At 35.0% G+C, this 14,985-nt stretch overlaps 1 protein-coding gene across 5 annotated transcripts in view; it reads left to right on the forward strand.

Annotated features, from left to right (window-relative positions):
• Positions 1-14,985, forward strand: part of WWP1 (WW domain containing E3 ubiquitin protein ligase 1) — a 61,070-nt gene that overhangs the window by 34,921 nt on the left and 11,164 nt on the right. For 4 of the 5 annotated variants that reach the window (XM_048045857.2, XM_048045856.2, XM_048045858.2 and 1 more), the window contains 9 exons: positions 3,293-3,641; positions 5,694-5,789; positions 6,443-6,617; positions 10,347-10,401; positions 10,513-10,597; positions 10,703-10,831; positions 11,923-11,995; positions 12,086-12,157; positions 13,195-13,283. In XM_048045857.2, coding sequence (XP_047901814.1) covers positions 3,293-3,641; positions 5,694-5,789; positions 6,443-6,617; positions 10,347-10,401; positions 10,513-10,597; positions 10,703-10,831; positions 11,923-11,995; positions 12,086-12,157; positions 13,195-13,283 — 1,123 coding nt within the window. Of the gene's footprint in view, positions 1-3,292; positions 3,642-5,693; positions 5,790-6,442; positions 6,618-10,346; positions 10,402-10,469; positions 10,598-10,702; positions 10,832-11,922; positions 11,996-12,085; positions 12,158-13,194; positions 13,284-14,985 lie in introns of those variants that run through there. The other variant, XM_048045860.2, reaches the window with a different exon arrangement.

Consider the following 14,985-nt stretch of genomic DNA (forward strand, 5'->3'; position numbering starts at 1 on the left):
AGAACAGATGTTGGCAAATAGTAAATCTCATTTTCTTCTTACACATAAAAACTTTGATACTGGTTATGATTAGAGGTAACATTCAGTAAAGTAAAAGAAGTGAAAAGCAAATATTTTTCATTATTTTTGTTCTTCGGAGAGAGCTTTGCATCTAATCATGACTGTGCTTTCTGTCTTTCCTCAGCTGAGTGACTGGGATTAGAGTGATAGCAGAGCAAAAAGGTACTCTTAAATAGGAAGAGGCAAGCTGTTAATAAACAGGAGAATGGAGACTGTCAAGCTTCCTGTAATAGAGTGGGAAATGTGGGATGGTAGGAAGATGACAGAAATAATTATAAACTTTAAAAGGTAGTAATTAAATCAGGTCTTCTTTGAAGTGTATCTCTATTTAGAGAACTTGAACTCAATTCCTTTCTCTTTTCAGTTGAAGGCCAAAGAGCATATGTATTATTTAAGTGTTGTTCCCTTTTTAGGGGGAGAGATACAATAGCTGAGAGATCCATTTTAAATTGGTATTCGGATAGTGTAATTGCAGAAATAATTGATTTGTTCAAATAGTAATATTGATGAAACCATACTACTGAGCTTGCACTAAGTTACTGTTATAACAGTTTTCAACTACTGTACCCGTTGGTGGAGACTTTTTTGAGGCAAGATATAGAATGAGTCTTCAGCATTTATTGATGACACAGTTTTTGTTTTGTTTTTTTCTTCTCACCGTTGTGCTTAGCAGGATTGTCATTTTATGTGATGTTGCCAGAATTGCTTTTTCAGATCTAAATATTGAGGTAATCAGCTGATATAATGTTTTATAGATTTGTTTTGGAGATCAGCTTACTAAAAGAGACAACAATTTGTCAGTTAATTTGATCTCTGACTTCATTCTGGAATCTCGTAGATCCTTTCATGTAGATGAATTGAAATTACTTTTTTAATGATAGCTGAAACTTCAGCTGGCATTTTTTCCTATTTAAATAAAGCCGCTGCTAGTTAAAACAGACATTTGAAGAAAACCGATCAGGTTGTCTGTAGTTGCAATTTTTTATCTCATGCTTTATAGTTGCTTGAACTAATACGGAGTCTTGATGTATCTTGGTGTTGGTTAACCTGTTCTGTGTGAGCTGGAAGTAGTGATATATTGCCCTGGAATAGTTTTGTTCATAAAGCAGTGCCTTTACAGATCTTACAAATCGGCTGCTGCCTGTAAAATGATGCTCATCATTATGCATGTGAAGAAATATATGTGCCCCAGTGATAATTCCTTAAAGAAATTGGCTTGCTAATTGGAATATATTACTGATTTCTATTCTGTTGCTTGTAATTTTTTGACCTGCTTTTGTGTGTGTGCATGTGCATGTGTTTTAGAGGAAAATGAGATTTACAATTTGCCAATATCTGTTCTTACTTTCTGGGAAAGCAAGAAATTGCTGACATTACAGAGTAAGTAGTATGTAGAGTCTAGCTATTTTTTTATTTGTAAGGGTGCTATACAGAATTAAAATAAGTAAACTCTAAAGTGGTGTTCCATCATTTTATAGGTACTAATCTATGGTTAATTTTTGTACATTTCTATCAATAAGGCTACGAATATAGAGCAATTGTAGTATTTTGGCCTCAGAATTGTAAGCTGATTGTATGCTATCAGTTACAAAATTTCTTGAAGTTTCTGTTGCATATTATATTTGGTCTTGAAGGAAAATATTTCCAACTCCAGAAGAGGTACGAACTGAGAAGCTTAAATAGAATTGTCACTGATGTTAGCCTGCGTTTTCTGCACCCCTAGTTGTGGCTGATTTTGCATTGCTTTAAATAAGGACCTTGACTTTTAATGGGGGTTCTCTGACTACTGTACCTGATTTCTCTTGTCTGAGGCAAGGTCATGTGCTGAGATACTGTTCTGTTAAGCTCTGCAGATGATTGGTATTGATGTATTACTAGCCAATTGGGCTTGGGAGTACTTATGCCGTCTTAGCCCCTTTTTTCCTGCCAAATCCATGTCTGCTTTAAACCTGTTATGAGATTATGCTTGCTTGAGTTGGATGACATTTGTGTTGTTCTTAAAAAGACAGAAATCAATTCACTTTTATTCTAAAATAATTTTCTTAAGTCTTTGACCTATATAAATTACAAGTGTCATGGGTCTGACTGGGATGGAGTTTGTATGCTGCTGTATTTTAGATTTGTGACCAAAATAAAGTTGATAACACAGTTACGTTTTAGCTGTGGCTGAACAGTGTTAGCACAGAGTTAAGGCCTTATCTGTTTCTTACTCTGCCTCCCCCAGGCCAGTAAATAGATTGGGAGTATGCATGAGGTTGGGAGGGGACACAACCGGGCAGATGACCTGAACCAACCGAAGAGATATTCCATGCCTGTAATGTTATGCTCAGCAATAAAAAAGGAGATGAGGAAGTCTAGAGAGGTTAACCATCTTTTGGCTTGGGAACTGGCTGGGCATCAGTCTACCTATGGGAGGTGGTGAATGATTGCCTTTACATCGCTTGTTTTGTTTTGTTGTCTTTCTCTCTTCTTCTGCTTCTTTTTTTATTAGTTAATTTTTGCCTTGACCATCAAGTTTTCTTGCTTTTACTCCTCTTTTCCTTTTGTTCCATCACACTGCGGATGGGAGGGAAGTGTGAGCGAATGACTCTGTGGTACTTAGCTAATACTTAGGTATGGTTAGCCACAACAGTTAGCAAAATACAGATTTTTAGGACTTACTGACCTTGTTGGGGGTGTGAGGAGGAGATTTTTCGAAGCCATACACAGGTGTTTTTTTTGCTGAATTGTACAATTCTGTATCTCAACTCTCAAAAAGGGAAAAAAGTGTAAGAACTACCTCTTAGTTTTCTGTATTTCGAATAGTTATTTAGCTCCTAATATTTTTCTTTCATCTCATGCTAATAAAGATTCTTTTTTGAAGTTCGTACAAGTTCAAAGTTTCAAAGCAAATAAGGTGGTACTGTTTTCTGTGAAGCAGGTGTCTACCTTTTGCTAATCTAAAGAATAGAGTGTAAAGTTGAATTGAACAAGATATTCGGAACGAAGGTATTACCTTTGCTGGAAGTATAGAGAGTGGCTTGCAGATTGTACGTTTTAATTACAGCTTTAACTGAGGCAGGTGCACTGTGACTTTTTTGTCATTAGGCAAAAATGCTGCTTATGGCACGTAGGTATGAATTAAACGTGTTCCTTTCTTTGTTTCAACGTAGCTTGCTCTACAAGTAGATCATTAAAAAAGTAAAACTCATCAGAATCTGATATGCAAATGTTCTTATTTCCCATTTCTCAGTTAATGGTGAGTCATCTGCCTCTGCACCAGAAGCTGGTAATTCTTCTGTCTCCGAGGCAGTGGTAGGTTCAGCAGAAGCTCCCATGTCTACAGATTGCACTAACACTACAGTAGAACCTCAGTCAACAGCAGAAGCAGCTAGTTGTTCCGAAAGCCACGCTTCTACGTTACCTGTTGTGTCTGCTGGACTAGAAGATACAGCTACAACAGACTGTGCTCAACCTAATGCCAGAAACAGTATAGCAGCAGATGCAGCAAAACCAAGGGAATCCTCCTCAACCTCAAGTGCATCCGGAGAGCCTGTAAGACAGCAGCCTGGTAATGCCAGTACAGAACCTTTGCCACCAGGGTATGTGGGATTGATTTTAACACTGTAATTGTGTTTGGTCTGAATGTGTATATAAAGAAACAGCAGTTTAATTCCATATGGAGATTGCCAAATGCATATCAGCTATCTGAGAAGGGATTATTTGATCTAAAATGGGGTTTGTACTATGCTGCTATAATTGGCTAGTAGCTCATGCCCCAGAAACTAGCAACTGATCACTGATTTGATGAGACAGTAATATGATCTAAATAGAGGAACTCTTGGGCATTATGGATGTGAAAGCTTTTCATTTGATCTATTCAAACTTATTTGGGTTATAATTCTTTGCTCCTTTGGTTCTTAAATTATAAGAATGTAGTAGCAACTAAGATACAGAGAAGTGAAAATGAGTAAAATAGTCTACAAATACTTGTAGGTGCTTGCAGTGTAGGAATGTAACCAGTAATGTTAAAAACACAGATTTAAAGTGTGTGTATATGCTCAGAATAACTAGAAACTGTTAATTCTATGAAACTGTTTGAGACTACTGCTGTAGTCCTAAACCTTAAGAGCAAAATTAAAGATATGCTTAAATGTTAAATAAAAATATAACACATGTTCAAATACATATATCAATCTTAAACAAACACACCAGCAAAAAAAAAAAAGCTTTCATGTTTGGGTGAAAAGATGTTTTCAGTAACTAATTGAGGATACTGACATTTCTGTGATATTCTAAATATTAACTATTTTAACATTTTTTTTGAACACAGAAGTAGTTTATTGCCCAAAGCATATATACATTATGCCATTGCAGCTGATCTTTCTGGGAGCCTGTCTTGTATCTGCTTCCTCTGAAACAGGTTCAGTAAGTAATTAGGGACAGTTCACTTGAGTTTCTGCATTTGGATGAACATGGAAACAGGAATCTAAAAAGACAGAAGTACAGTATGTACTTTGTAGGGAAAATATTACAGGGTACTTAATTTTCATGTGTTTTGACAGTGGAAGCTCAGGTGGGAATTGCTGTAGTTATTTCCCCTCCCCACTTTTTTTCTTAGTTATTTGCTTTCCTATTGACAGGATCATAAGTACCAGGCATAGTGCACGCTATGGCCAAATGCATTTCTTCTTCCCTGACTGTATTCTCCTTCCTTCCCTCCCCAAATCTAGTGGAGCCTCTGTTATGTTTAGCCTAATAACTCTGAAACATGCTTTTGCTCCTCTTTTATCACCTCATAGTCTTGGCATTTAACCTCTTGAACTGCAGAAAGCATTTCTAGGAGTTTTATAGGATACTTTGTAATAGTGAAGAAGTGCACATCAAATTCTATGAGTAGCAAGCATATTTTTAGGAGCTAATTAATTACATTTTTAAGAAAAACATACATCTAACACAAGCAAGGACTTCAGTTCATTGTCTAACATTAATCCAGTTTTCCTCTCCCATTTATAAGTGGCACGTATTGTATTACAGCAGTCCTCAAGAGCATGAAACTTGAATTGCTTGTAGTGTTTGTTCTTCTATCCATCTTCATTGTAAGAGCTTTGCAGCTAAAACTGAAGAAGTAATCCCCAGTGATATCAGATACAGAATTTACCAGAACAGGAAATAGGAACACGGGGAAAATTATCTGATAGCGTGCATTTCAGGTTCACTCTGAAAGATCCTGTTGTTTGTTGGATATAGGGAACAATGCTTCAAAATGTAGATTACTTTTTTTTTTTTGTGAGAGGCAAGTACTTGAAAATGCAAAGAATGTGTCTAAACTTTCTGAATTTAGTTATTTTAGCATACAGACTGTGTGCAGTTAATTACTTGGCTTTGTTTTCAGATACCTTAAATAGAATTTGGAAATATTTGTGAATATTGATGTATGATCATTTTATGTACCAAGTCCCTTAAAGAAGTTTTTATGGTGATACCAGTTCAAGCAGGAAGTAAATGATTTTTATTCTAATGTGAGTTGTCTTTGGTGTTTCAGAATGAGCTTTGGATCTTCAATAGCAAAGACCTTTTTTTGCTTAGTGAGAAATAATTATCAAAGAAGTGTTTTCACCTTGACTTATATGAAAGTCTTTTTTGTCTTGAAGATGGGAGCAAAGAAAGGATCCTCATGGTAGAACCTATTATGTTGATCACAACACACGAACTACAACATGGGAAAGACCACAGCCCTTACCTCCTGGGTAATGTAGACTTTTTTTTTTATTATTTAAATCTGGTAATGGTACTATTTTTATGTTGTTGTTTGGTTGGTGCAAGAACAACTACAGTCTTATTTTTAGTAAGCATCTCATTGAAAATGTATCATATATATTAAGAAACCTTAACTTTCAGTTGGCTTAGAACTGTGTTAATTTGCATAAGAATATTGGTGTATATATATGTCTCTCATTCTGATGACTTGTTCAAATGTAGCTGCTAAATCGTGTTTTTCTTCCTTTAAAATGTAAGCATTAAATAATGAACGCTTTACCACCCTTATTTAGATGGCACAACTAGTTGTAGTGCTGTCGTTCCTGACTTCTGATTCTCAGAAAATAAGGTTGTTTATTTTGTGTGTGTGAAACCTGCCAACTTGTTCACGGTCACAGGAAATTGCAAAGTTAAAACTGAGGTGACAGAAAGAGCTGAGGATGCTATTTCCTGCAGTCTGTTTGCTCAGTGTATTTGTTCTTCTACCAATGAAGCTGGGGAGCTGCATACTTCAGAAATTAAAAACATGACTGTCACTCTCAATTGTTCATTCAAATACTATCTAGGAACTTAGCAAAAAGAGAAAATTAGTTATGCGATGGTATTGGAAAACTTAGCTGTTAATATTTGTGTTTCTCGGTAGCTGGGAAAGAAGAGTTGATGATCGTGGAAGAGTTTACTATGTGGACCATAACACCAGAACAACAACATGGCAGCGACCAACAATGGAGTCAGTCAGGAACTTTGAGCAATGGCAATCTCAGCGTAATCAACTGCAGGGAGCTATGCAACAATTTAACCAACGATACCTCTATTCGGTAACTTTTGCATAAAATTTAGAAATGAATAGAGATATAGGTATACTTTCTGTTTCATTTTTCTAAAATGCTTTAATAACCATTCAACCGTATGTGTTATATTTCTCATCAATAATTCAACTCCTGATTCTGTTCACAAAGTTTATAAAAATCATCCTTAAAGAAAAAAGTACTCCCTTCTGAATCTCCTTCCTAACATGAGCCTTGACTGTAGTAAAAGGTAAAAGTAGAGCACTCCCTTAACTGAAAAGGAGTGTAAAAGCTGGGTTTTGGACATTTTGAATATTAAATGGCATTCAAAACTTCCTTAGTGATTAGGAGTCTCTCATCAGTACAGGTGTGGTAATTCTGTTACTTTGAGCTCATTTTGAAGCTAAGTCACCTGGTTCATTTCTGGAATTTCTAATACAGCTTTGCATTTTGCTCAGATCGTTGCTCACTTAACTGTTGGAAGAAAGTATTGTGAGTAACTTCAAAGAAGATATTTCTTGAGACAGATTTTTTTTATTTCTAACGAGATAAATGGGATAGTTGTTTTTTCTGCAGTTAAAGATGGTGCCTGCAGGTCACTGTTACTCTAAACACTTTATTGTAACTGTTCAGTCTCTTAAGTCTCTAGGATTGGATCTTAATTTAATTAATGATAAATTAATTCAATTGAGTTGAATAAATTCAACTCAAAGCTGGAGTGCTTTGAGAAGAAACCGCTGTGGTATAAGTCTGAATCAGCATCATTTTGACTTCTGGACTAGGACTCTATACATCTGGATACTTAACTTTCCTTTGAATTTGATAGACCTCGGACATCTCAGAAAACTCGCACTTTTCCTGACCCTGAGATTTATTTGGTTTTGAGCTAGATTTATTCTCTCACAGTACAGAATATATTTATATGTATATTTATTTAGGTGATCATTCTTTCTTGATTTAATGATAACTCTTGCTGAAAATCCTGGACTCATTTCTCAGCATGTCCTTTCTGACTTAAAATCATCAAATTAGAATTTGTCAGACAGAATATGCTTGAAGAAAAAGAAAAGATAATTGGACTGCTTGCATCCTATTTGCATCTCCTTACAGTTCAATTTTTTAAGTAGTGTATCAGTTGCCTACCCAAACCTCAAATTTTGGGGGGGAAGAAAAATTGAAATGATGTTGAAGAGAATGTGAATTCAGGTTTTTTGTTGTTATTTTTTTAATTTAAGTGCTGCTGTATACATTTCTTTTAGAATTGTTGTGGTCAAACCACAGGTAACTTCCTCTGGTGACGCATCAGAGCTCTGCCTATATAGCAGTTTATAAGTGAGAAAGTGAGATTATAATGTATTTTTTGGAAAAAGAAGTGAATTAATCCTCTTAATAAATAATTGAATATTTCAGCTACCTTGAATGGTCAAAGCTAAACCGTATGAAGAAATTAAAGTGGATAGAGTATAGTTATTATAATTACTTTTACTTTTTCTATTATGTTCTTCTCAGTGGTACTTCTCTCAAACTGGGGACTTGAATTATCTTGCTTTTGATTTATATGCATTTCTTTCTAGCTTCATTCTCCTTTGTTGTGTTGTCGTAACAGTAGGTAGTCCTTTTGTTTTTTTTATCGTCTATTTTATGGAATGTAGCAGTGCTTGTATTACTACTTACAGACTTAGTATTAGTTTATCCTTGTCCAAATCCATTGTTACTTGCACCCAGTTGTAGAGTAGCTCTACCTGGAAAGACTACTTAGATATTTCAAGATATTTAATACGAGAGAAGTTGCTTCAGACTTCTTGCTTCAAGTTTTTATCTCTTAATAGGCACATAACTAGTTACTAGTTGCAGTGTAATTTGCTGAAGTTACTGATTTTTGATACATTTAACATCCTGCAACTATATGCATTCAAATGAACTAAACAAAAAAAAAAGGAAGAAATATCCGTATGTGGGAAAATACTTACATAAAATGAATACCTATCCAAAGTAGGTGTTTAAAAAAAAAAAAGCTTGGGAAAACTAACATAACTTTCTTTAAAAAACGCCACTCACTTATTGTACAAGTACTAAATGATAGCTGTTAGAAACATTCGAATGTTATGGTCTGTTTACTTATAAACATAGTGTTAGCTAGATAGAACAGCCTTCTTCATCCTGCAGATGGTTACCTCATATCCATTTGAAAGCTCAAAGCATGCTGATGTGTAAAAGTATCTTTGAATGTCATTGACTGTTTTCTAAGGATGGACGTTCATTATTAAATCAGAATACAAGACACTGCTTGTTTACTATTTTAACATCTTAGTTTTAATATGCAGCATATAGTGCAGTACCATGTAGAAATATGAATTAGATCAGAGAGAGACTAGATACTAGAAATAATGTGACATATTAATGAATGCTTTACGTGGGTTAATATACTGTGCTGCTTTTGTTATTGAATGTGGCTCATTGAAATGGGGCCACTGCCTAGCGTTACAGTTTGTTCTGTAAGTGTGCATTAGCCAGCAGCGACATATAAACCTTTGGGCCTATTATGAAGATCAGAAAACTCTGAATCATACCACCATTCACATCTTTGGCAGATAGCATTTTTTGTTCTGTGCTATTCTTCCTATACTCACCACAGAGACGTCTTTGGTTATAGGGCCATTGTGACTGTATAGATTCCAAAAGCAGAAAAGGCTAAGTGTGTTTGTTGATGAGATGGTGGTAATTCTCTCTTCACATCTAATGTGAAGAGAGCCTGATCTTGATCCATTGCATTTTCTCCTGATCCTTGCTCTGTTTATATTTCATAGGAAAACATGAAAAATACTGTAGCTTTTCTTGCCTGAATTTGGTGTTTGTAAACTCTTAAATGGATTTGAGATTTTTGTATTGCTAATGCTATTGAAAACCAAAGCAGTGTTAGCAGTAAGGTGATCCTTAAGATACCCTTTGGAAAACGTAGATTGGTTTCCACTTACCAAAGTTTAATTGTGCACAAAAGAACAGTAACACGTAACTATATAGGTGAATCTTCCATCCAAAAAGTTATAGGGGGTGATGCTTTTGATTATAAGTTAGAGCATGGATCCTGCAGTCTGAGGGATTTCTGCCTTTTATATTCTCTTTATTCCTTACTTTATATTCCTGGGAGCTACTGGGAGACTTTTGCAAGGTTACAGTTTATTAGAAGTTTAGCATAGTTTTTCATAATAATTTGATCTTTAAAAAAAATAATTATTTTTCCCCTTTTAACCTTACTGTATGTTAGTATAATTTTAAACATCTGAACACTTTAATGGAATGCGACTGTTTTTCCAAAGAAAAACAAAGTTTGAAAACAGCTAAACACCCAGAAAAGACATCTGCTATTAAGGAACCAAAAAACCCCCTATATTGGCAGTAGTCATTGTGCTTTCACACTTAATTTCAAATGTTAATTAATGGTAAAGCATATTCTTAAACAAGAAGCACTGCTTATATGTGTTTTCATAAAACTGTTGTGAACTGTACATCTTCAAGATCACTGGCTCTCTCAGGTTTTCTCTAGGAAGGGAAGGGATGGTATGTGGCATTGGAAACAGTGGAGGCAAGTGCACAAGTCATATATTATCACGTAATTATGCTTTTCCGTAAAAACAGACTAAAAATGGCATGGTGTTCAGAATGCACAGTCTTCAGAACTCATGGTAATCTTGAAACACATTATGGGAAAGAAAGGTGAATAATACTTGCCTAACTGAATGTCCTCTTGTTTATAAATAGGCTTCAATGTTATCAGCAGAAAATGATCCACTTGGGCCTTTGCCACCAGGCTGGGGTAAGTTAATAAGCTGTTGATTTCAGGAAAGAACAGTTAAAGAAATTTGGAATGCAATTGTTGTATAGTTTATTTTTGGTTTTGTTTGCCTTTTTTTCTTTTTTCCCATAGAAAGGAGAGTGGATTCAAATGATAGGGTGTATTTTGTAAATCATAACACAAAGACAACACAATGGGAAGACCCTCGAACTCAAGGGTAGGTGTGTAAATTGACTGCACAGATAAAAAGATCTTGCTTAACTGTTATTTTAAATGTCATGACGTGGGGGGAAAAAGTACTCTCTGCAATTTTTTTCTGCAGTTTACAAAATGAGGACCCGCTTCCAGAGGGCTGGGAAATCAGATATACTAGAGAAGGTGTGCGATACTTCGTTGATCACAATACTAGAACCACCACCTTCAACGATCCTCGTACCGGGAAGTCTTCTGTGTAAGTGAGAAATTAAGCGTAGTCTTTACTGTTTTAACTTGTTACAGTTTAATGATGAAGTTCTTCTCATATGGGAAAACAATCTATGTTTAGCTAGAGTTGAGCAGTAAATTGAGAGCAAATCATTGTCCTGTAAATCAATTTTTAACCTTTAATTGTCATTTTTTTCTATGCCACACTTCACCGTAGTGCTGTAATGCTGTAATGTTAAATGGTTTTTATTTATACACTGTTCAGATAACAAGATTGTATTGGCACTATAAATTGAGAGGGGAAATAAGGTAAACTTGTAAATTCAACCAATACAACTAATAGACAAATTTTTAAAGGAAACAGGAAATGATTGTTAGGAGTATTGCTTATAGTTATATATTCTGTGGCAATATTAATGCCTAAGCAAGCTAATTCTGAATACTTCTCCACATTTTACATGCAAACCTTCTTTTTTTTCTTTTTTTTTTTTTTCAATTGGTTAGTCAGAAGCATTGACCCAACTGATGGGTAGCTGTCTTAATGTTTTGTGTAGAGCTTACTGGATTTACCTTTGATGTGTTGATGTCTTCTTTTTCCAAGAGCCTATAGATTAGTGTTCCATAAATTTCTTCATAGTTCGCAAGCACCTGAAGCCTTCGTTGTTGATCCTTGATTTTTTGTTGATCTTTGGTGACTATGATGTGACTGAGATCATATTGCAGTCTTTCACTTTAGCTGTCTTTCCTTTTAGGTGTCTTTCCTTTAGCTGTCTTCTAATTTTTACAAAATTGATAGGAATTTGAAATCCTCAAAATCTCTACCTTTTTTCCAAATTTGGTAAATTGGCTATTGTCTTTAATAACAACAACAAAATAGGTGTGTGTTGCACAGCCAACGAATGGAAGACTGGTCAACTGAACCATCAGCTGCTTTTTGTTTCCTTGGAAAGCTATATAAAAAAGAAGTCAGGGCATATATTAAGAATTTCCATTTGTGATTGTGTCTTATGATCGCAGTTTTTAATGTATTATTATTGAAATCTGCAAGCTGTTGTTTAGTGTTGAATGTGCTGTTTGACGTCTGTGTATTTAATGCATCTCAAATATATTCCCTTACAGAAATAAAGGGCCACAGATTGCTTACGAGCGTAGCTTTAGGTGGAAACTTGCTCATTTCCGTTACTTGTGTCAGGTACTGATTAAGTAATTGTTTACTTTTTGAAAGTATTTGAATTTACAGTTATAGTTTCTGCCTTTTAACATTATTACCTTATGATTACAGTCGAATGCACTGCCAAGCCATGTGAAAATCAATGTATCCAGACAGACTTTGTTTGAGGATTCCTTCCAGCAAGTAAGGCTGCAAAAATTGTTGTCTTTATGTTTATTCAGAAAAAACATAAGAACAAAAATAGCCATACCTAGTTCAGACTAACAGTCCTTCAAGCACAGTAATCTTCCTCTGGTATTAGCCAAAGGTGGGGTTTTAGGGAGGACTGTAAGAAAAGAAGTAATGTATATGTTAACTCTAACAAATAATTTTTAGCTCCCAACTGTTTACAATTCAAATGTTTTCTGAACTGGGTGTGTGGTTTCTGGCTATTTAATAATCATCAGTGGATTTCTGTTTTGTGACCTTGTCTGTGCTTTTCTTATTAACTTTTTTACATCTACTGCAGCCTGTGGTAAAGATTTCCAAAACTGAACCACATCGCGTACCATATTAACCTAAGCACATCATATTTGCTTTTCTCTTTTTTTTCATGTGTATATGTATACATTACAATATGTTTATCTTCTCCAATTAAAACTGGTGCTCTGCTTTGCCCTTCAAAGGTTAAATCTGTGTAATTGATGCTTATATTGAGCTTCAATCTGTAGCCAGTATATGTTCCCTCCTTTTTTCTTCGTAACAATCAAAATGCTTGTTGTATTTGTTCCTTCGAAACATCTTGAGAAGGATTCTCCATAACCAAGCAGTATATTATTAATGGGAGCAGTACGCTTATTTTGGATTAGAGGAAATCATGTTATTTGTCTAAAACCAAAAATCTGTAATATGTCAGATGAAAAGCCTTTTAGGCCATTTTCCTTTGGGAGTGGCTGGTAATGTATACCTTTGTAAGAGTATAAGAACAGGGCAACCATTTAGTGATAATTTCCCCTACTTGCCAGCAGTGTGCTGCTAATTTTGAGTCAGAGTTCGTATTTTTTGTATTCAGTTCATTGATTCAATGTTTCATGAGTTGAGCTAATTGCTTTTCACATCTGTGTAAACATTTGGCATATGTGGGATATCTGTATCAATTAAATAAAATCTGAATTTGAAGGAGCAGTTGCATTGAAAGTGTATCATCTATAGTTTATTAAAAATTTTGATTCTTTTAATAGATTATGGCATTAAAACCCTATGATTTGAGGAGAAGATTATATGTTATATTCAGAGGAGAAGAAGGACTGGATTATGGTGGCTTGGCAAGGTAAAAGAAGATTTATTTAACATAGGTGTTTGGTTTTTATTAGCACTCTAACCTTGATTTCTAATGTCATTCTGTTAGCCAAGTAACTGCTTGCTTTTGCAGTGTCACCCTGGTTACTTCTTTAGCTCACGATAATGTATTAAGGAGGTAAAACTGGCAGCACTGGCAATATTACGGGTTATGACCTTGTGTTAGAAAAACTGTGGTCTCAGTTGTTAAGTTCTTTGACAAAGACTGATGCTTAAATTGGCTTCTTTTTTTTCTTTTTTTTTTTTAATGCCAATTAATTGCTCTTGACTGAATTATTTCAGGAAGTTTCTACCAGACAGTTCATCTTGGAAATTGAGATAGTGGAAAAATAAATTATTTTGGTTACTTAGAGAAAGTTAAACAAGAAAATACCAGATTGGGGCTGATACAAGCAGACAAGACGTAAACAAGAAGAGAGTAGCGTAGGAATAAGGTAACAGTAGGGAACTGTGTAGGCTGTACAGGAATGTGCAACAACTAGAGCACAAGTTTTTATAGAATCTGAAGTGTAGAAAAAAGGTGTAACAGGAAAATCATAGACAAAGTGTGTTCTGTTCTCCATATAGAGGATAACCGACCACTCGTTACTGCTGCGAATTACTTGACTGAAATGTTACCTTTTGGATAAAAATTTCAGTACTACTGCAGATCCATGGAACTAGACATAGCCATAGGTGAACTTTCCTTTTTGTTTGTTTGTTTTAAATGTAAACATGTTCTGTTCTGGTTTTGTTCTGTTTTTATGTAGATTACTGTGTTAAAATTAAGTTCAGTTAAAATGAATAGCATTTTCAAGTAAGGAAATCTGCTTCCGATGTTTGAGCTTCTTTGGATTAGTGGGTACTTATGCTTCTGAATTACAATAGTGCATAGGCTTTTTGGGTAGACTGTGCTTTTTGCTTTGCATGCTTTTGTTTTGTTTTGTTTGGTGTTCCTATCATGTTGACTTTAGGCGTAAGATGGGAACCAGGAGAGTTCAAGTAATCTGTTCCAGAGAAACAATGTTTTCCAGAGAAGTAATGTTAGAATAATTTAACTGAAGAGTATTAGTCACAACAGATAGCAGAATATTAAAAAAAAAAAAAAAAAAAAAAAGTAGTATACTTTCATAGTTTTAGTAGTAAGTTTTACCCAAGATTTTGAATGTGAAACGAAGAAACATCAAGGATCTCATTGTAATTTAGCTGAGAATTCTTAAGTGATACTGAGTGTGTGTACTGACTTGCTAATGTAATACTGCGTTAATACAAATATAGAAAGCTGATGCACCTGATTTATCATCTTGTCTCTTAGCAGGCTAAACTCTGTGTGTTCCCTCCAGATGTTTACCTTCTGTTTAGCAGGACCAACCTGATACTTTATACTGTGGCTAGTTCTGGCTGTTAACATGAAAAATATATTGCTTCTATGAACTTCTTGCTGATGACTAAGTTCTTTGAATCCTCCCGTGCTATCTGGCTTTGATCTAATTTAAATGCTTATTAAATTCGATATTGCTATACAAAGTTAATATAATTGCCTCAGTACAAAACTTGCATAGAATTCTTGTGCTTATTAAAAGATGCACAAAACTCAATAGGGTAATGGTATCCTAGCTGCCTTTCTCTGTTTCTTTACTTTTTTTTCTTTCTAAAAGGCCTTTGGGTTGGAAGCATACAGTAGCAAGTCACGA

Source organism: Anser cygnoides, chromosome 2 (genome assembly GCF_040182565.1).
Source record: "Anser cygnoides isolate HZ-2024a breed goose chromosome 2, Taihu_goose_T2T_genome, whole genome shotgun sequence".
NCBI classification, from domain to species: Eukaryota; Metazoa; Chordata; class Aves; order Anseriformes; family Anatidae; genus Anser; species Anser cygnoides.